Genomic DNA, 21,881 nt, shown 5'->3' on the forward strand with positions numbered 1-21,881 from the left:
GTGCCGGTCCTGCGCATCAGTTTCTTTTTAATTTTTTTAATATTAAAATTATGTCTTTTTCATTAAAATTTATGTCCTTTTGTCCTTTTTATTAAAGTTTAAGAATTTTTCATTAAAATTTAAGTATTTTTCATTAAATAAAGTTTATAGCATGATTTTTGCTTAAAATAAACTTAGCCCAAGCCATTTTTATGAAAGTTCCCTAATTTTTTTTCAAGGTCCTTGTGGCGAGGCACTAATTTTGAATTGATTCCTGTAGTAAAAAAAAACTATTTTTTTTTAGTACAACGATATATTTTATACTAAGGGGAGGGGAGAGTTCGGCTAAGCACACAATGGGCAATATAATTTTGTATCGAATTCGCCATTCACGAGATTCGAACATAAGACCTTTCACTTGAAAGTGAAGAGGAATACCACCAGACCATAGTACTGAGTGCCTAACAATGTAGTTCAAATTCGCCTTTCGTGAGAATTGAACTTAAGACCTCACTTACAAATGAAGAGGAATATTACTAAACCATAGTACTAAGTGGCGATGAAAGAACTATTAATCATGCCCATGTGGTGAAGCCTGTTAATGATGTTTCCTCAACCATTATAAATAAAAAAAATGCAATATAGTTTAACTCAAAGAAATTATTAATCGAATGTAAAATCTCTCACTTACAAGTAAAGAATAAAAATATAGTTTAACTCAAAGAAAAAAATTAAGATTACAAAAAAGAAATGGACAGAAACGTAGGAAGAAAACAAATGAAAAAGGCGTGTGTGGTGTTGCTTCCCACAAAGTAGGTGTGGTCTGCAGCTTCCCTTTATCACTTTATCCTTCACTTTCCTTTCTCAACCTCAACCTTCATTTTATCATCCAAAATTTTAATTCATTGAATTATTCTAGTAATTCATGTCCATACATTTTTTAAATATATTTTTATAACTACATTTTGTACTCCTACATTATCCTAGTTTCTTGTTTGGCTTGCATTCTTTGGTTTTTAATTTTTTATTATTATTATTTTCATTTTCATTTAAGTGGATTTATACAAGCAGATGCTGCTTTAACCCAGTGACAGAAATCAATTATGCCTTGTACTCTGTTACAGGTTTGATCCCATCAACTCTCCTCCCTCGCTGACAACTAACTATCTAACCCACTAACGCTATCACTCTACACAGAAAAAAAAAAAAGGAAAAAAAAAAGGCGGTTTGTAGAATGTACTCTTTTTTGTACTCAAGCTTTACGCTCTGTATATTTATATTAAAATAAAGAAATAAGGATTTAAGTTAAGTCATAAAATGAGTCAATTGCAAAAATTTGGTCCCAAACTGGCGATCCACGAAAGTCGAACATAAAATTTCTCACTTTTTGTTGGTTGTACAAAACTTCTCTCACAATATTAATACCAGTAAACCATAATGCTAAGGACCCTATGTCGTTTAGATTAGAATATTACTCAACTAAAAAACCGAATTGAAATAAACTTTATCTTTATACAACAACATTTGGATAAGGAATTAGAATAAGACACATAATGAAAGCAATAATTTAATTTTGAGCTCGTCATTTATGAAAGTTGAACACAATCTCACTTGCAAATGATATGAGATATACCATTGGACTGCGATGACAGTGGAGAAATTAAAATAAACCTTAACTCATAATTATTATTTTAAATTTTCGAAGTGGAAATCCAATGCAGAAATGAAATGAAAGAGGGTTTCATTGGTGTGGCTCTTATCTGCCACGTTTTGAGAAAAGTGGGTCCCCGTCAACATCCCGCCCACCTCATATCTTAGAAATATAAAAAAAATAAGCTTAAAGAGGAGAGCAGGCACTTGTCTTGTGCTTTGCTTTGCCATCAACACCCTGAAGAGAATTCTGTTTTGCCTTCCACTCGTTGCTGCCTTTGGGTACGTAAAAACTCATCTTCTTCCTCTCTTCTCTTTTCATTCATTATACACACACATACACACATATACATACGCATATATATATATATATATATGTATCTGTACATCGACATATTTCTGATAATCAGTTGGCGTTTATACTACATATCTGTTTTCTGAATTTTCTGCTTTCACTTTTGTTATCATGCTTTTACCTCTAATCTCATCTACATCACTTTTTGTCTCTTAATCAAATACAAGATATATATTGATCTTCAGCCTCATAGCTTCCTTCTCCAATTGGCGTTGCATGACAATTCTTCCGCAAAGTCGATTTATCACCAAAAACATTCTAAGTGTGCAAATTGACTGAAATTAAGGAAAGGAAAGCAATAAAGCTCTTTTATAATCAATTCCTTACAAAACCTAGGAATAATTCACGTGAAAATATGATAAATAATGCACCTATCACATACACACACTCTGTGTGTGTGTAGTTTAGTGTGTGCGAGTGTGTTTTTTGTATGACCCCAAATTTAAGTAGTTCTATATTAGCTTTTGTTTTGATTCAAAATATAAACAGATTAATACTCCTAATTCAGTATTTAGTTTTTATGTTAAGGGTGTTCTTAGTTCAATTTCAGTATGGTTCAGGTATGTAAGGAATTTGAGGTCGCGTTTGATGTCTAGGATTAGATTGTAATGGATAATTCTCTTAATACCGATGTTGCTCTTCATGATAAACAAATAATACAGATGTTTGCACTGATATATGTATCATTTGTATTTCTACAAAGTTTTTCAATTCAAATTCAAATTCAAATTCAAACGATTTTCACAATTAAGCATCAATTAAAGCATAACAAGTGGATGGATGAGTGTTTTTGTTTTTTTTTTTTTTTTTTAACTTCAGTTGGACTTTTTTTACTGTTTTTGTATAAAACTTAAATTATCGACGTGTATGTATGTCTAGTAAATAACACAGGTATGTTGATTCTCGCTCTACTCTCTGTACAACCTTAAATTATTGCAGGCTCAATATCGATACTACTTTTAAGAAAATAGTTGAGAAAATGAAGCTCAAGAAGTCATTAGCAGTAATATTTTCTGGTTTTAGGCTAGAGGAAATTAAGGAAATTAAAAGGCTTAAATTTGGCTGGTGGGGAGAAAAGAATCAAGGTCATTAGCCTGCACTGCAGAAAAGAATGGAAGATTTAACCCCCTCTGCCATATTTCTCCGAAACACTGTCAGTATCATTTTCACAGCATCGACAGTCGACGGACTAAAACCCTCGTACTACTACTTAGTCCAAATGATTCTGTGTATTTTACGATTGTGGAAAATGCATATGAAATGTATTCCCTGATTGGTACATAGTATGTCCGTGCATAGGTGTGTGTGTGTGTGTGTGAAAACATAATAGTTCTTTTTGTTTGTCTGAGGCTGAGTTCAAACTTCAAACTAGAAACGTGCACAGACGGAGACTGCTTTTTTTCGGTGCGGCTGAGGTTAAATCTTTAAGTTGGTTTGCAGCTGAGGTTCGGCTCATTGTGAGCCTGCAGGGAGGTGAAAATGGACTACGTTTATGGACCAGGAAGGAACCACCTCTTTGTTCCAGGCCCGGTCAATATTCCGGAGCCAGTCCTTCGGGCCATGAACAGGAACAATGAGGATTACCGTTCTCCCGCTGTCCCAGCAATGACCAAAACTCTGCTCGAGGATGTGAAGAAGATTTTCAAGACTACATCTGGAACTCCATTTATGATCCCTACCACAGGTATCTCAATAACCATTATGGTCTCAGTTTTTTCCATTCAGTTGTAATGTACTTTTCAGATCAGTTCTTTCTTTTATCACATCTTGTGAAAAGTTGTTTGTAGCGTCTCAGTATTATACATGGTTTGGACAACTAGAAGCGATCTTACGTTCATAATTAGGTGAATTGAGTGTGAATGGCTAAGTTCTTTATAACATTTCTCTAAATTTTTTTAGGCACTGGTGCATGGGAGAGTGCACTTACAAACACATTATCTCCCGGGGACCGGATTGTATCTTTCCTGATTGGCCAATTCAGTTTACTGTGGATCGATCAGCAGCAGCGCCTTAAGTTCAATGTGGATGTTGTAGAAAGTGAATGGGGCCAAGGTGCTGACCTTGACGTTCTGGAATCAAAAATTGCAGAAGATACCGCGCACACTATAAAGGCAATATGCATTGTTCACAATGAAACAGCCACCGGAGTCACCAACAACTTGGCTAAAGTCAGAAAAATACTTGGTAGGCTTGTCTTCTTCTATGCCTGATTTAGCTTTCATTTTATATCCGTAATCTGCTTGTGTACATGTTCTATTATCAGTTCTAAAATGGTTGTCTATATGCTTATGTATGTGGCTCTCCATTATCTATCCGAGGCAGAGCCACAGAGTACTTGCAGACATCAGTTAATCTTAGTCACATTTTCTTCTCAGTTACCTTCATGGAATGCTTCTCATGCTTTTTTCATTGAACTCTCAGATAACTACATGCATCCGGCTCTCTTCCTTGTCGATGGAGTGTCTTCCATATGTGCTCTTGATTTCCGTATGGATGAGTGGGGGGTAGATGTTGCTTTAACTGGCTCTCAGAAAGCTCTTTCCCTCCCCACTGGAATTGGGATTGTGTGTGCAAGCCCCAAAGCTCTGGAGGCATCTAAAACTGCAAAATCTGTGAGGGTGTTCTTCGACTGGAATGATTACTTGAAGTTCTATAAGTTGGGAACATACTGGCCTTACACCCCTTCCATCCAGTTGCTGTATGGGCTGCGTACAGCACTCGATCTTGTTTTTGAGGAAGGACTTGACAATGTGATTGCAAGGCATAGCCGTTTGGGCAAAGCAACAAGGTATAGCTTCTGGTTACAACTATTCGTCTCCCAATTGCTTACTGTTGTATTGCATTAAACGGGGTATTTGAACGTTGCCTACAACTTGGAAGTGCAGGCTTGCTGTGGAGGCATGGGGGTTGAAGAACTGCACCCAAAGCGAGGAATGGGTGAGTGACACAGTGACTGCTGTTCTTGTTCCTCCATACATTGACAGTACCGAAATTGTGAAAAGGGCATGGAAAAGGTACAATTTGAGCTTAGGCCTAGGCCTGAACAAAATAGCCGGCAAGGTTTTCAGAATAGGGCATCTTGGCAACCTGAATGAGGTAATGTCAATCCCTTGCATCTTACATTATTTACATATTTCAAGCACCATTCGACATCAGTTGGAATGGAAGTACAAAAGGAAGTGGACCTCTTTTCGGCTTAAACAGGATATCATGTAATAAAGTAGGTAGAAACTAGCCTTTTGACCTCCCTCTGTCAATTACGCTCCATACGAAAATGGGAGAACACAAAAATCTACAAATTATAACTTCACTTCAATGAGGCTTGTTTATAGCACCCAATTCATTTATTTATCATCCTCGAAGTTGTGCTATATACCATATGCTTTGCATTTTTGTTTGTGTAAAGAGAATGGGGCAAAAGTTAAACTTAACGATACATATGAACATCATTGGGGAAAGCTTGCAATGCAAGTAAAATGAAACGGTTATAATGAAGTACAAGGTTTACGTAGTAACTTTCTCAGTTTTTGATATCTGATAATTATTCTGTTTCCAGTTGCAACTGTTGGGTTGTCTTGCTGGTGTGGAGATGGTGCTTAAGGATGTCGGATACCCTGTTAAGCTCGGAAGCGGAGTTGCAGCTGCCAGTGCATACTTCCAGAACAATACCCCTCTGATCCCTTCCAGGATTTGATTCACAGTTTATCTGTGTAATTCATTTTCTTTCAGGATGCTCTGTAAATAATGCATATTTGTTCCTCCTCTTGCACTCTTTTGAGGCTAACAAAATTACCTACTTAATACATGGTCTTTTGAATGTTCGTATATCTGATTCAATTCGAGTACAATCTACTGTTTGTGTTTGTTTTGAATTTTCTTCCTAGTGAAGTGTGTACAATTAGGCCTCTTTGAAAATCAAGCTTTTGGTATTAGCTCATGGTTGCTTTGGTATTACTATCGTTTGAAAAAAAACTATTTCTGTTTGGCTGCTTAACGTTTTCAGTTTTTTTTCATTAAAAAGTGTAAAAATAAGCTATTTTTAAATGTTCACCAAACTTTTTTTTGAACTCAGCTTTTTTTTATACCTACTTTTTATAAAATGATGTCAATACCAAACCAGTACTAAATCAAATAGGTTTTTATAGCAGCTATGAAAGTTTTTCTGCGGACGTAAAGATGGCTTTTGTATTTGGTAGCAGTACATAAAAGCATAATTGCGGGCGAATAATTGGAGATGGTTTATCCAAACGTCTCTGCACTCTCTGCTCTCCTCCTCCTCCCTCTGTCAACATACTCAACACGTCGGCCGTCGAGTCCACTACACCATATTTCAGATCCAGACTTGCACGCTTCCACCTCCAACAACCTCCAAATCGAAGCTTCTCAAATCTGAAGGTGCCAAACTTCATGAAATTATTGTACCTTGATTTCGATTTGGATTCTGAATTTGAGGATTAGGGTTTTGAACTTCCAACTTGGGGATTTAGAATTAAAATTAGGATTTTTGTTTTGAAAATCCCCTAATTTCAATTACTGCTTGATTTCTTTCTTTTTGGTTTTCTGCTTTTGAATTTTGATCGACGGCTTCTTCGATCTTTGACTCTTTGATTTTTGAGGGTTGTCTGCAAATTTGGGATTAGGGGACTGGAAATTTGTTATTTGGGGACTGCATTCATTCGATCTTCCTAAATCCGACTGCATTCATTCCTGATTCCGAACCGAAAAACCGAAACAATTTCGGGAATCCTGACATTCGGGAACACCGAAAATTTGGTCGGTTTCGGGTTTTACAATCCTATACCGAAGAGAGTCTGTTTGGGATTGGGACTTTGAGTTTCGGTTGGGAATCCCGACCTCGAATCAGCCCAAATTATCCTAATTTATTTTTATGAACATTTTAACGTAAAAATATTTAAATTTCAATAAATAATAAAAAATTACACAAATACAAATACATTGGTATTGTATGAAATTTGATTTAAATAATCCTTTTTAAATTATCTGGATGTTAGATTTAATTTTGGGTCTCTGATCCTTTTTTATATTATTAGATTTGATATTATTTTATCACAACCGTTGAATTATAAGTTTAAAAAAAAAATATTTGAAATATAACAGTTTGGTGGACCCAGAATGATTTAAGCTAAGTATAATTTCTGAGGAGAATCTAACCCAAAGTTTTATTTTCTCTCTAAGGCTTATTTTAGACCAATAATTGGAGATGGTTTGATGGGATTTAAAGCTTAAATTTTAAGCTTGTCCCACTCATTGGAGATGAATTAAGTGTACGTAAATATCGTTTGTTCATAAAAAAAATTGTAATCTCCTGTTTGGTTAGCTAGATGGGATTGGACGATAAGAATATGATTGAATTGAAAACGACTGGTAACTCATGTATGAAGATAAGTTTGATGATTCACTTTATTACAGATTCATAACATATCATATTTAGTCTTGTTTATTTCTCATTTTGACGCAACAATGGATTGGACTTGATCCATTTTAATTAATCACAACATATCTCATCCAGCCCACCAAATAGGACCTTAGGCCATTTCCCATTGCCCACTCTGCACTTGATTTCCCAAACCAGACTATCCCGCAACCTATTTCCCATTGTGATTCTTTCCCCGAGTGACGGAGGCTTATACTGTTTCTTCTTCTTGCTGGAGATCTGGGAGATCGGTGAATAGGGGAGACACAAGTTCGCCAACGTGAAAGAGGAGGAAAGGCGCGTTCGGCTTCTTGTTAAGGATCCAGAGAGGATCCAAGTCCCACATCTAACCCGTGTCACATATTCACCTACTACAAATTTTGGGCTGTTACTAACAAATAATATCGTTTGTTAAAAAATAAAATAAGGCATAAACTCTCTTAAAGAGAGAAAAACAATGATTATCTGACTCCTGGTTTTTCTTCACGATAATTTGTTTAAGCGAACACTTGTATTAATTTTACATCTAATGTAAAATTTATATGAACAGGAAAGTCACAGGTCAAGCATACTGGATCACTTCTTCCGAGCCACAGCCGCTGCAATTCCACCAGCAAGCAGTCCAACAGCAGTCGCTGCAATTCCTATGCCAATCGCACCATCTGCATTCAAAGAAGGGAGAGTATTGACAGTTTCAGTTTCATTTTCAGAGAGAGGAAAGCGAGAGAGAAATGATTGATTTCTACCTCTTTTGATCCGGGCTTCGTTCATTTTCTTAAGGTTCAGTGCCTGTCTCCAATCAGGTGCAATCTACAAAAGAACCATATCATGGTAAATCTAGTGCAGACCATACAAGCACATTCGAGGATAAGAGATAAATAAAAAACCAACACTTCCTTAAGCACGCATAAGTACTGGCGTCAACATAATTAATGCAATCTGGACTACAATATAGAAAGAGACGGTAAACAGAAGATAATAACCAAGTGTTTTCCACCCATAGCTCCTGAGGAGCAGTTCTACATCTCCTTCTAATATTGACTATTGATGCTTTAAACGATAAGAGACATGCAGAGCAAGTAGTTTCAAAGTACATAGTCGTGCATTAAGTTCTGATATGTTTGCATAATCAAATCTAAACAAAATCATACCATCAAACTCTGTTCCACAAGTTCCCTGCACCTGGTATGGTCACCACTTCTGTAATACCCAACAGCAAGAAGATATGGCGGCTCTCTCGCTTCCAGTGGGGCTTTAGTTGGATCCCTCATAACCTCTGCAATATATCAAGTCAGAAAAATAAAAAGTAACAAAAAGCAATAAATTGAACAGCACAAAGGAGGTTGCGGTGTCAAGTGCTTAGGAAAAGACATCATATGGTCCAAAGAGTCACGGTAAGCAAATTGGCTCATCTAAAAAGACCTATGGAAAAAAGTGTTTGTGTATATATTGTACGTTAATGGGAGTGAGGGCATATAGGTGTGTAGGGGGGAGAGAGAGAGAGAGAGAACCTTCAAGCATTGCTATGCCACGTTGCACGTCTTCTGGATTCCTTGAATGAACAAGAGCCCATGATAATCGCATGAGACATTCCTTGAAAACGTGATCAGGGGAACCATTCTGAGCATCAGCAACCTCTTTTTCAATACCCTGTCATAGCATGCATTCAAAAACATAAATCACGTGCAAACATCTGCTAAGTGTGGTATGCAGCATGACCATTCCTGCCATCTCATCAACTCATCAACTTGTCAACAAATCATTTTCCTTTCTAGGATGTTTCTTAGTCATTCATTTACTTCCCCATCTGACCGGATTAGGACTCTATTATGAACCATCCAATACTAAACCTTTAATATCGTAAAATTCCACTATGATTTTAAATCCTGATGTTTCTGTTGGCTGCTCTACCATTGGTAAGGTGGAAGCCATCTACACCGGTAGCTTCACTCATCTACTAGTATGCAACCACTCAGCACTATAGTATATAATACCAACTTCAACCCTAGACATGGGATTTGGCTCATACCACTTGTTAAGAACCAGTCACTACTCTTCAATGGCTAGATCATGGAGCGGTAGAAGTAGTTACTTAAGCATTAAAATTGTAACAACATTCAGATGCTTACAGTAATCGTCGCACTTCAGACATAAAGAAATGCATTGCTGTTATTAGTAGTAAAGTAATTTGAAGCTATCATGTACCACAAGTTGTACACTTGTATTACACCTTCAAAAGATGGCGGTTTCTGTAGAAGCTGTTTGGACCCTAAATTGCTTGCTATTAGGAAGGTTCTAAAAGATACTAGGCGTTAATCGGACGGTGGGCTGGGGCCTAGCGCCTAGGTGGCTAGGGGAGGCCTAGGTAGGCTCCTAGGCGGATTTAAGTAAATGTATTATATTTCATATAAAATAAGTACCCATTTATACTTAAAAAATATATATAATTGTATTGAGATGCTAAATCGCAAAATCAAATGACATATAGATTGAAGTACTATAACATATTGAAAAGATGGAGAAAAAACATGCAGTGAGTGTTCATCAAAGTATTAAAAAAGTCTCTTACAATTTACTAAACAAAAATAAAATGTAAAACCAAAGTTATCGATTTTCTGTCTAAGTGAGCCGCGACCTAGGAGGGTTTAGGCGAGCGCCAGGTGGGCTAGGCGGACGACTAAGGAGAGCGCCTTTCTTGGTTTTCAAAGGCCTAGGTATTAATCGGGGCAGTGGCAAGTCACCTAGCGCCTAGGCGGAGATTTACAGTTCTGTTAGGGATATCAGCGGCTGAAAGTTCCTTTCAAATGAATTTAACTCTAATAGATCTATCCCAGTGCCTAACAGTAAGAGGGAATTTTGTAATATTAATAATATATTTATCTGATTTAATCCCCAACTGATTTCTATTCTTCCATTCTTCAAATAATTCAAAGAAATAACCAAAGAATTGTATTAACAGACAAATCTTAATAGAAAAATAAATAAAAAATCACGGCCCTCGCAAGCCACTGAGAGAAAACAAAATGATCGAATTCTGAAACCCTAAAGCTGCAATCCTATTTCAAATCACAAGTATGCCAAAAATTAAACACCAAATATTAATACATATACAAAAATAGCAGGGAAAGTGCTTACAGCGATGAGGTCGCGGTCGCACCATGGGATCTGATCGTCACCGGAGAAGAAATTGCTAACCGAGTCCAAGAACTTCCCAACGTTATCTGCCATTCTCGTTTCTTCTGCGTTGTTGGGTTTTTGATTGAGGATCAGAAAGGCGACTAAAACCCACAAACGTCACAATTGAGCTTTCTCTATTTTTCTTTTTTCTTTTTTTGGGAAACGCTTCCCTGTTTTTCTTTCGCTTTCTTTCTGGTAGGGACTCCGTTGAGTTTGATATATAGGGATATTTTATCGATTTAATTACTTCGGGTGGGAAAGATGAAGACGATTTCTGGAATTTTTTATTTTTTATTTTTTTTACTTTTATGTAGTTAATTATTTTAATATTTTAATTTTTTTATTAAGTGTTTAGCCACGTGGCACAAATGTAGCAACCACGTCATCCCAAATGGAGACCCCATATTTGTCACGTCATCACTTAACATTTAACTTAACAGATTTTTTAACGGTTGTATGAAATTGAAAACAAAATAATACTAAATGTATGATATTGAAATGTTTTAAAGATGTTGTTTGAAGTTGTAATTGCATTGATACCTGATGGGGTAAAATGTAATTTACCCTAGAACTTTTATTATATTAAAAAACTAGTACAAGGCTCAAAAGGAATTTGATAAACAACAGCAGAAAAGGCTTAAGCAAAGTGAGAGTTGCAACCCAAGATACAACGGGAGATCCTCACAAACTTAGGCTCGTAGGTTGCAATAACAAACAACAAAGAACCCCTAGTCTCAATTAGCATACACCTGACGCCATCATATCCTTAGAGAAAACTAAATTCTGAATCGAGATAATAGACACTAGATCTAAGTTCTCTTCACAAACCCCTACAAATATATGCAAACAAAGTATCATTTCGAATTTGTTCCTTCAAATTCATCCTCCTCATTTTGGTCTTGAAATGTGGTTTTAAAGTTTGATTGAGCATATTCCTACCGTCCAATTTTTGTGCCGACCCGTCCCGAATTAAAATATATTTTATCCTCGAGTGCATGGAAATGACTATTTTTCCCTTGTGGGTGACGTTACAAGAGCGTGGATGCAAGTTAGGGTTGAGTCAGGTATGTAGAGAAAATGTTATGTTGAAATAAGGGAGATTAGGTTGGTTCTTTTAGTTTGATCCAATTACATGGATCTTGGGTTTGGTAGCCCATTCAAGGCTTGAGGTTGTTTTAGGTGACCAACCTCGTAAACCACACACACACACACACACACACACACACACACACACACATACACGCACACGCACACGCACACGTGCAACCTTGTTCTTTCTCTCTCTTTCTTGAAAATTCGTTCCGTTCGTATGATTTGATTCCTCCAGCCCTCAAACACCATCAATCACCCATGGATCGAGTGATTGGAGGTCACCATCATATTCCTTGTGACTCCACAATTCTAGTGACACTTTTGGGATGAAGAACATTTCACGGGGACCTGAGAACTTAGAAGCTCCGACGGAGTACCCTGTTTCCCTAACGTGATCGTCGACGTTTTACTTTTTCTTGAGACTTATAAAGGTATTACTACAACTCCTTTAGTCTTTTAGACTAATTTTGGTTAAGTTTGAGCGACGAAATAAGCTCGACTATGGGTTTCCAGGTTTAGGCGGCTTCTCATCAGTTTTAGGACCTCTAAAAGGTAAGAACATGTTCTACTCGTTCAGGGCTTCAAATTGATATAAGGTTTGTGAAATTTGGTTGAAAAACGACGAAGATATTAAGGTTGAAAGATTTTTCCAATTTCCTGCGACGCAGCGGCGATCGGCACTGGAATTCGGCGAACCGCCGGAGATGGAAGGGGAATATTTCGTCAACTTTGACGAAATATGCTAACAACATCAAGTAAAGTTAACGGTATATGCTACTATTTAACGAAATATTCCCTAACGGCGTTAAAGATTCCGTCAATGGGCTAGGCACGTGCCTACGCATAGCTGTGCCTTGGCCGGCTCGTGAAGGCTTGTGGGATGTCGGAAAATTATTCTAAAAATATGGGGATGCTTGTGGTGTTGAGTAGGCCACGATGGTATATACAAACACCCCAATTGAGCAATGTATGAGAAGCTATTACACAGTTTTGGTTATGTACTTAAAATTAACGTTAAAATAGTGGTTTCACATATAGGTGAGACATTTCCGGAGGATGAGTGCAGTCAAGTGAGACTCGGGGGTTACGATCCAGCTACATACCAATAAGTGGGCTTTTGATTTTCTATATATACATATATATGCTTTGCGTTTTCCCAAAAATTTGTTTTAAATGGAGTCATGATTTTAAATGCCATGTCAGTTGCATTATGCTTTAGAGTATGCATTAGTATAGATATGCACATTGTTGTTTGATGCTGCTGACGCCCAGGTAAGCTTCAGGTGAGTATATATTGATGATATTGGATGCATTGTTTGTGGTTATACATATATGCATTTAAAGCTCATTATCCTACACCTCGGTGCTAGTGCTCCCACCCGTGGCCAGGGCACAGTCCTTCACGTGATGTTCACCTCCCGCACCGTATGCTCACCTTGGATCCAAGTTTGGTGCAGAGCTCTGTCGTACAGACCACATTAGGTGGTTCTGACTCGTAGGTGACATGTGATTATTCACACAGCCTTCACGTGATCGTAGCACTTGAGCGTACTTATTTGCACCCAGCCCTGTCGTACAGACCACAATAGGTGGTTCCGACTTGTGTGCAGGGATATCTGATAAGCTATAGGTTCAGCCGTACAGGTCACGTTAGGTGACTTCGGCTGGCATATCCTTTTACATTGATTTATTTCACCTGGTTACTTATTTCCATACTGGGACACTTGACATGGCATATATTTGATTTTCACTACTGTTGAGCGTGATTTTTATATACTTATGTATTTTTATTTTCTGGGAAACTATACGGGTTTTACGGTGAGGGGTTATTACTTTTGGAAAGAGAAATGGTTTTGAAAAGCTTTGTTTTTGCTCACTCACGTTTTCTGTTTTGCATCCCTCCAGGTTCTAGATAGAAGTGCGTGTTGGTGGCTCAAAAGGACTCTACAGCGGTTCTGACAGACATCCATCAGTGTAGGGTTTTCTTTCAATCCCTGCATAATTAGTATTTGGCCTGCTGGACTACACCTTGGTACCTACGCTCTGATTATGTGTATCTACACTCTAACACTTCTTCCTGCACTTGTTTACTTGTGTTGCGCACATGGCTACGTCATCATCACATGACGGCCAACATGCTTCAATTTAGGTTGGGGTGTGTCAATTTTAGTCAAAAATTTTATTACTGTATTTTTCTAGCGCGTGTAGATCTGACTGATCCAATTATATTTCGCCACTAACCGTAAAAATCATTTTTAAGGAATTTATAAACTAATGATAAAACTATGTAATATTATTAAAAGAATAATGCTAGGAAGATCAAGATTTAAAGCCAAATTTGTAAGAAATTGTTATTAGCACTCCAAAATTCTCACTTGGCACTCCAATCTTTCTATATTTAGAAAGAAAAATTAGACCTGGCATTCATGTCGTGTTTCCCGTGTTCGTGTCGTTTTCGTGTCATACCCGATATCTTAATGGGTCATGTCGTGTAACACCCGTTAAAATAAATGGGTAAAATAACCCGACCCGATAATATTAATAGGTAATATGACCCAACCCGTTAGCCGTTAAGGAAAATATATTTTAAACCAATAGATAATTAAATGGAAAACACAATACTAAATAAGTATATACATACCATATTATCACATTCAAAACATAAAAACGCATTTGTCTTTCAAGTATTACATATTTACATACCCAAAATAAGAGCATAATACATTATAAAAAACATTAGACCATTACAAAATATCAAATGTTCAAAAGATTTGCAAAATTAAGGGAGTTATGTTTCAAGGTTTGGAACCTTGCACATTTTCTTACAATCAAACTCTTCAATTTTCATCAATCACCATGGGAAACGGTATTGGAACTTTGACTTGATATATTATCTTCAAGAGTTATATTGATGATATTTTCAATGAGGCCTTCTACATTAGCACTTTCTTCTTATTTATCCTATGGCTATTGTTTAAGTAAAGTCTTTAATAGTTTTTTAATTAATGTAGAAGTGTAAAAATATAGAAAAAATATATAAACGCTCGTAATGACAAGTTTTACAACTTTCGTGAAGGGCTTAACTTTGAAATGTGCCAGTATAATTATATAAATCATAGTTCAAAATTTAACTGTTGATTGTTGTTTACATTTATGCTTCATTTTTCTCACCAAATTTTGTTTTTTGAAAACATGATCTATTAGAGGATATAGGAAGATGAATGGTTCGAATCGTTGATATTATGTTTAGAGTTTTACCGTTAGTGAAAATATTGCTTGATGTTTATAAAGTCTCTACAAACTATATAACATCGACTTATATTTCAATTAACCGTAAATATCGGGATGTGATATCAAAGATCCGAACCGTTCATCTTCCTACATCCGCTAGAAGATCATGTTTTCAAAAAAGAAAATTTTAAAAATGAAATTCAATATAATGAATAAAGCCTAAACGACTATTAGTTGTAAAGCTTGTCACTACGAGTGATTGTGTGTGTGTGTATATATATATATATATATTTTTTTTTTTTTGTTTACATTTCTTACATTTCTACAATAATTATTATTAATTTTACACTCAAATAAAAAAAACTATTCATGACGGTTTGGAGGGTTTTAAAAATCTAAACGATAATGTAAGTGTAACCATTGTCTACTCGTGGAGGAATGATGAATCACGAGTGTTTATATATTTTTTCACATTTTTCATACTTGTAGGGATGTCTTATTGCCTATACTAATACTATACTAGTTGATTTTAATTTTGGACAACAACATGTTATGTAAAATTTATCCTATTAATGATAATAAAAAACTCTCATAATAAAAATAAATAAATGAATAAAACTTAATTTTTTTAACTTGCATAGAATAATAATACAAAAAAATATATTTAATATAGAATATACCAATATATACAATATGGCTATTGTATTTTATAATAAATTTTTTGGTAATTAAACTTTAAAATTATAATTTATTTTTCTTAACGGGTCAAAACGGATTACCCACGTTTTACCAATGTGTATACTCGTTAAGAATCCATTATTAATGGGTTCTTAATGGGTCACCCGATAATGACCAGATTAGTTATCGTGTTGACTCGAAAACTCGTTATTTTCGTGTTGTTTTTGTGTCGTGTAAGAAACTGCCGGGTCTAAGAAAAATACACTTGTGAAAAGTGCAAAATAAGATTTTTGGAGTGCTAATAACATTTTCCATTTGAAAAACAAATTATGTGTCACAATTAGAAAATAAGTATGTTATTCTATACTTAAGTAAATATCCACGTCATTTGGTTGACAAATTTAGTTTAAAAAATTTGGTCTTCCTAGCATTACCATTATTAAAAAGAAGGGTAATGCTAAATAGACTAATGATTATTTTTTGAGATTATTACTTAAGTGTTGAGTGTTATTAACGTGCTTATTTTTCATTAGTAACACATCATTTAGTTTAAAAAATTTAGACTCTCTAACATTACCCTTAAAAAGAAAGCATCATTGTATTCCTTTCATTTGGTTCTTCCTTATACATCTAGGTTTGTGTGTTTAACATTTTTTTTTATTTTATTTTTTATTTTGATGAAATACCACCACATATATCATGATTGAAGTCGACACATTTCGTGGAACAAATTCGGATCCTAGCCGGATCATCTTTGTAAGAATCTTCAGGATTCATGAATCATGTTTGTTCATCGTATATCGTGGGGTAAGAAGTTATTTTAAATTTTTTTATTTAAAATTAAACACTGTTATTAAATACAAACAATACCTAATAAAAATTGACCGCACGATGTACGATGAACGAACACGATTTACGAATCCTCAGAGTTCTCACAAAGAAGATCTGGAGAAGATCCTGTTGGGTGTTCGAACTCCAAACGCTTTTCTAAACTTCTTGTTGTTTGGGGGGGGGGGGGGTCTTGCAAAAATCACTCTAGACAGCTCAACTCAGTTATCATAGAACCGGATCCCCTCTGGACCCAATAAAACTGAGCTTGCTGAGCAAGGGATTTGGGCAGTTGAAATTTGATCTAACGACTACAAATAGGGTACCCTCTAAAAGTTATAATAATTATAACCGTTGAATTAAATTTCAACGATCCGGATCTCTTACTCAATAGGCTTAGTATATTTGGATCCGGAGGAAATCCAGTTCTGTATATAGGTCCTCTACTGTATCGTGTGAATCGTTGACCTTCTTCCGTTGACCTGATTCCATTATGTAGTAACTAAATAGTTCGGGTGCAAGTCCCATTTCCGGAACTTGCGTCCCTCTTTGCGTCATGGAAAAGTTCATGAACCGCACCTTTCACATGTCACTAAATTACGCACCCCACTACTTGTGAGCCATGCACGAGTGACGAGTTGGCGACATGGTTGCTCTTTCTGTACAACATGCATTGGGTGGGTAGTTTGGTTACTCAGGCTTAAATCTTCTCGTAACTTTTTATCAGTTTTTTATTTTTTTTATTTTTTATTTTTTATTTTTTATTTTTTATTTTATTTTATTTTTAAGACAAAGAGACATGCTGATAACTTCGTCAATGCAGTCCACCCTTTTGGACGTCGAAAAGACTCACATAAACATTTCGGTCTCCCCTTGGCCAAACTCAAGACGTGCCGTATGAAATATAGACCTAAAATTCGTTCCTAACTATTGAGGCATTGCATGGTGGTTAAATCTTCTCGTAACCTAACCCTATCCTAATCCCATTTTACAACACCGTTCTTACAAGTACCAAATATTTTGGCCCCTACAAACATCAAGTTATATTGTATCCCTAAAAAGATTTGAGGATCCAACTCAGTCAATCTTCGAAAGGTACAATCAAAATCTGATAACAACTCTACATAGACGTGTCCTGTAATAACTAAAAGAATAAAGACATAAAAACAGAGAAAGTAGCACCACACGCTCTTCCAAAAGAAAAAAAGAATCAAGCGAAAGCTACCCTAGTCCATTTCCGAAGACACCTGAAAAATTGTGCAGGCACTTCAACATCTCAACTGACCTGGGCTCCGTCAATCAGTTTTCACGGCAGTTGATAATCTTGGTAAGGACAATGTCCAGCCTTTATAAAATCCAGGTGTCTGTTGGGGCTTCATCTGATTTAAAAGCTATATTTCCTTATTTCATAGAGTGAACAAACCACCCATTAAAGCCAGGAATCTTGGACAAACTGTATATGAAGCCCTGGCGAAAGTCAGCATCAATTGTCATTCCATTCTTCCTCCCTCTAGTCTACACAGCAAAACCACTAGCAGTTGAGAAACGTCCACCACCTGAACAACTTCTACCATTTTATATCTGGACTTGACCAGAACGGGGCAAGTTTAGATCTATCTAATGGACAATGGTGAAAGAATGGTTTAATTTTCTTCTTCCTTGCCCATGATGGAATGGGATGGTGTCATCCTAGGAGATACGATCTAGTACAATTCTGGTCTTCTTAAGCAAATTTCCTCAGAAGGTGAGCCGTTTTCTTCTTCATGCTTCAATAGTTCTCCGTTCCCATTACAAAGTCGCGCGGATAATGAAGGCGACACAGGTATATAACTACCTGCGTTTAAGAGAGTAAGTGGTTAGGAAATATATCATACTAGATAACAGAAAAAACAAAAATAAATAGCAGATTGGTCTTATACCTCGAAAAGACGAGCTTCTATCAAACTCTCTCGTCGAATGCAATACGATGGTTCCACATAATACAACAATAAATCCACATATTTCTGATATGATGGCTGCCCCACTTTGGTCATCCCAATCCTAAGATCATAAATTGTAGCATGTAATTACAATCATCAACTAAATATGCAATTAATAACCTGTTGTTTTAGAAGAACAAATAGTATTCTGCTAGACTGTTTCTTTTTTATTCACAGTGTAGATATGAGTCACAGTTCAGCAGTAAAAAACCGAGTATCTAAATTAGGATCCTGATATAGGGTATTTTGAAGTATAGACAGTAGCGCACTGCTGTTGTACTCTTTAGCAGGTTTTCTATAAAGTCCCTTGCCGATCCCAATCCATTCAAAAACAACATTTTTTTTCACGTCAACTAACATAATGAACTTGTCTTAGGTTCACAAAAAGCATGGGTTTTTAATTGGGGTGGTAATCTTTGCTTGACTCCGGTTGAAATATTACTACTCCACTCAAGGCTGAGCTTGAGCTACTTTTCAGAGTATGCTTTTAAGTCACATTCCCGATTCATGCCTTCCGTTAAACATCAATCATATTAACAACAATGCAACTTGGAACTGATGCTATAGACTTGGCAAAGAGGTATCACACCATCGCTTAACAATACCTTAAACATTATGACACTGGCAATGATTGCCAGCGTGGTAAACATGACGTAATAAATAGGGGACACGACTGCAGTGTTGAATGTGTCAAGTGCCTGAAAATTCAGAGTTGAGTTGTTAAGTATAAAATACAAAGACAAAGCTGCCTGTAATTCTTCTAAATAGAAGACTCCCATAAATCAGACTACGATTGCCCATATCTAACATAGTCACAATGTAATAGAATTTCTAACCTTATTCAGATAATTCATTTGGGTGATGACACATGTAGCTACAACCAACATAAAAAACCACGTCTCTGGATAGATTAACTGATTCTTCCCCTCAAAAGTTAACTTCAGAGCAGTTCCTAGGGCTTTAACACTCATCACCTGCAAAATCATGAAAAGTAATAAATATATATTACATGAGATGCAGATATAATGAAAACTGAAAGGAAATAATTGCATTACAAGAATTCAATAAAAGCAGACTCGGGTGCGGAGGGACTCAAGAATGAAGTGCTAACAGACATTCATCTTCATCAAACCAAGGAATCAGATTGACCAATATCATTATGTATCAATAACCCACCCAGGCTCCACCTTTATGTTTTTTTTTATATAAACATCTGTTCCCTTTAGGATGAATATGAGCATGAAGATATTACATATTAATGTTAAAACAATTTAAACACATGCCACGTGTGAACTTTGTGCCTAAATTTTAAAATTTTAAACGCTTACATCCCTATCAACCATGGTTGTTTAAGTACAGTAAGACAGGAATAAGAGGAGCTCAGTGCAATAATTAGTTTCATTTTTTCCTTTTTGGTGTAGAACACCACAGTTTGATATGAGAGGCACTCAATACAGTAAGGCAGAAAAGAACTATGACTATCAGAAATTCAAACGTTTTACCGAGAGAGAACCCATCAATGAACAAATGCCCGTGAAAACTAGCACATTCGTGTGCCCACATTGTGGCACAAAATGGAAGACCAGTATGAAAACCAGAACAATCACTGAACCCACATAAAGCAAGAAAGCTGAAATAGAAAGTACACATTGTTAATTTTCATTGAACGGTCATATAATTCAAAAGAACAAAGAGATAAAGAAATTAAAATAAAGTGAATGAGCCTAAATCAAACCTGGTTGAGTTGCCATGCTCCATATTTCAAGAACTGAAGTGATAGAATGTTCCTGTGGTGCATGGATAACAATTATGACTGACCCGGAAATGCACATTACACAGCCCAAAACTCCAAGGCGGTGCAGCCTCTCCTTCAAGATAAAATGCGCAAGCACAGCACTACATCATCCCATTAAAAAATTTTAAAACATTATTAGTAATTCTTAACATCACCATAGCCATAGGACATGATAAAAGTATATAGGAGTAACCAATCCAAGCACGGACAAAACAAATATATAAACAGTTACCTGACAATTATACTTAACGCACCGAGAGGGGTAACAAGAACAGCTGGAGCAAATGCATATGCAACGAAGTTTGCAATCTCTCCAACGATCACTATATCAAAAATCATAAATCAAGACGGATTCTGTGAGCCATCAGTGGCATTTAAACGAACAAAATGAATCTCAAAGCGCTGACATAGTGACATTGGATACCATCAATAGCTAAAATCAAACAGAAACGAAACTTCCACGGTGAAGGAGAATTATTGCCATTGAAAAGCACTTGAACTCAATAGCAAAATGAAACGTGGATGATGATAAAAGACCAAACAATCATAATTTAGAATCCATGTCAACGATAAGAACAATAACTATAAAGTTTCATATGACAACAATTTGCAAAGAATACGTTGGCTTCTGAAAGATCAAAACATACAACAAAAAATGAAAAAACAGACATGAAAACTTACTGGTAATAAATCCCACCCACCACAGAGGCTCCAAGAGGTAAGAATACCCGCCATACCCTACAAAAATCAATGAAAACCCATTTCAGAAAATCAAAATCCGTGAAAGAAAAACCGAAATTTGAAGGAAAAATCGAAAATAATAAATAAATAAATCACCAGCTCTGACTCCAGAAGCAGCTGCGGCTTTTCTAAGGCCTTTCTTCTTGATAATAAAGCTTGCCCCGATGAAGCCACTTGAAAGCAAAGCCAGAAGAACGCCTTTAAGATTGTCTTTGGAGAAACCCATGTCGAATCTTTGTCTCTTTTTCTGAAAATTTCCTTAATTTCCTCATGGGATCATACAACCGGTCAAACGCTGTGGGAAATCATCCTCGTTGGCAGAACTTTGTGAATATGCTCGTTTTTCCTGTCTGGGGGATGTGGGGACGGACAGCCACGGTGTTAAGCAGAGCTAATCAATTTGCCTTCTCCATTTTTCTCTTCTGTACCACTTTTAAATGGCTTATCAAATTCATCAATTTATATAATTAATCTGCCTAATTCTTTTGGTGAACGGCATCTCCATTTGAAGAGCACTTAATTCGAAACACGTGTTGAACAGAAAAAAAAAAAAATTAATCAAAACAAGTGTCTATAATAATGATAGGCTTAAGTGTCAAAATGGTCCTTGTATTATAATTAGAGATATGTTATCCACACATCATTTTTTTATTTCTCTTACATTTCTAGTTAATTTCTATCATTTGATCTTTTTCAATTCATCCGATCCGAATGTCGAAAATTAAAAAAGTATGTGAGAAGTAAAAAAGGGTGTGTGGATAGCACATCCCTTGTAGCTATGTGGCTATAGGCCTGTCAATTTCTAATATGACACGTTAACCCGACATGAAATGACACGAAATTAACAGGTTTTCGAGTTAACATAATAACGAATTGGATTGTTATCGGGTAGCCGATAAGCATCTATTAAGATAACATGTCGATTCAAGTATACACATAGAT

At 36.1% G+C, this 21,881-nt stretch overlaps 3 protein-coding genes across 5 annotated transcripts; 1 reads left to right on the forward strand and 2 right to left on the reverse strand.

The window, feature by feature from the left end:
• Window positions 1–1,592: 1,592 nt before the first annotated feature.
• On the forward strand, window positions 1,593–5,809 carry LOC137715771 (serine--glyoxylate aminotransferase). 3 transcript variants are annotated; one of them, XM_068455118.2, is made up of 6 exons: window positions 1,593–1,911; window positions 3,425–3,668; window positions 3,884–4,168; window positions 4,406–4,772; window positions 4,870–5,080; window positions 5,541–5,809. In XM_068455118.2, exons 2-6 carry the CDS (start codon window positions 3,464–3,466, stop codon window positions 5,676–5,678), a joined length of 1,206 nt encoding a protein of 401 aa, XP_068311219.2. In that variant the 5' UTR covers window positions 1,593–1,911; window positions 3,425–3,463; the 3' UTR covers window positions 5,679–5,809. The 3 variants fall into 3 exon arrangements, with proteins under 3 accessions (XP_068311219.2, XP_068311220.2, XP_088547150.1); XM_068455119.2 differs by having other exon boundaries at window positions 1,819–1,911; window positions 3,414–3,668; XM_088691024.1 differs by having other exon boundaries at window positions 1,824–1,911; window positions 3,357–3,668.
• Window positions 5,810–7,822: 2,013 nt separating this feature from the next.
• On the reverse strand, window positions 7,823–10,787 carry LOC137715464 (mitochondrial fission 1 protein A). Its single transcript, XM_068454806.2, has 5 exons — window positions 10,554–10,787; window positions 8,930–9,068; window positions 8,570–8,694; window positions 8,165–8,228; window positions 7,823–8,080 (listed from the first exon to the last, which is right to left on the reverse strand). Exons 1-5 carry the CDS (start codon window positions 10,644–10,646, stop codon window positions 7,995–7,997), a joined length of 507 nt encoding a protein of 168 aa, XP_068310907.2. The 5' UTR covers window positions 10,647–10,787; the 3' UTR covers window positions 7,823–7,994.
• Window positions 10,788–17,487: 6,700 nt separating this feature from the next.
• LOC137715504 (putative magnesium transporter NIPA6) lies at window positions 17,488–21,478 on the reverse strand. The gene is made up of 9 exons (XM_068454850.2): window positions 21,036–21,478; window positions 20,880–20,936; window positions 20,431–20,521; window positions 20,139–20,299; window positions 19,906–20,033; window positions 19,240–19,377; window positions 19,009–19,101; window positions 18,344–18,464; window positions 17,488–18,258 (listed from the first exon to the last, which is right to left on the reverse strand). The coding sequence occupies exons 1-9, from the start codon at window positions 21,163–21,165 to the stop codon at window positions 18,128–18,130; spliced, it is 1,050 nt and encodes a 349-aa protein (XP_068310951.1). The 5' UTR covers window positions 21,166–21,478; the 3' UTR covers window positions 17,488–18,127.
• Between the last annotated feature and the right edge of the window lie 403 nt (window positions 21,479–21,881).

The sequence above is a fragment of the Pyrus communis genome, chromosome 3, assembly GCF_041283825.1.
Source record: "Pyrus communis isolate YQ-2024b chromosome 3, ASM4128382v1, whole genome shotgun sequence".
NCBI classification, from domain to species: domain Eukaryota; kingdom Viridiplantae; phylum Streptophyta; class Magnoliopsida; order Rosales; family Rosaceae; genus Pyrus; species Pyrus communis.

Excerpts from the sequence above, each read along its gene's own strand:
- LOC137715464 (XM_068454806.2), bottom strand. The coding sequence starts at position 10,646 with ATGGCAGATAACGTTGGGAAGTTCTTGGACTCGGTTAGCAATTTCTTC. Across the intron at positions 9,069-10,553 it reads GCGACCGCGACCTCATCGCT|GGTATTGAAAAAGAGGTTGC; the intron begins GTAAGCACTTTC and ends ATGCTATGACAG. Across the intron at positions 8,081-8,164 it reads CGAAGCCCGGATCAAAAGAG|ATGGTGCGATTGGCATAGGA; the intron begins GTAGAAATCAAT and ends CTTTGAATGCAG.
- LOC137715504 (XM_068454850.2), bottom strand. The coding sequence starts at position 21,165 with ATGGGTTTCTCCAAAGACAATCTTAAAGGCGTTCTTCTGGCTTTGCTT. Across the intron at positions 18,465-19,008 it reads CCAGTGTCATAATGTTTAAG|GATTGGGATGACCAAAGTGG; the intron begins GTATTGTTAAGC and ends TTATGATCTTAG. Across the intron at positions 18,259-18,343 it reads TAGAAGCTCGTCTTTTCGAG|GTAGTTATATACCTGTGTCG; the intron begins GTATAAGACCAA and ends TCTTAAACGCAG.
- LOC137715771 (XM_068455118.2), top strand. The coding sequence starts at position 3,464 with ATGGACTACGTTTATGGACCAGGAAGGAACCACCTCTTTGTTCCAGGC. Across the intron at positions 4,169-4,405 it reads TAAAGTCAGAAAAATACTTG|ATAACTACATGCATCCGGCT; the intron begins GTAGGCTTGTCT and ends TTGAACTCTCAG. Across the intron at positions 4,773-4,869 it reads CGTTTGGGCAAAGCAACAAG|GCTTGCTGTGGAGGCATGGG; the intron begins GTATAGCTTCTG and ends TTGGAAGTGCAG.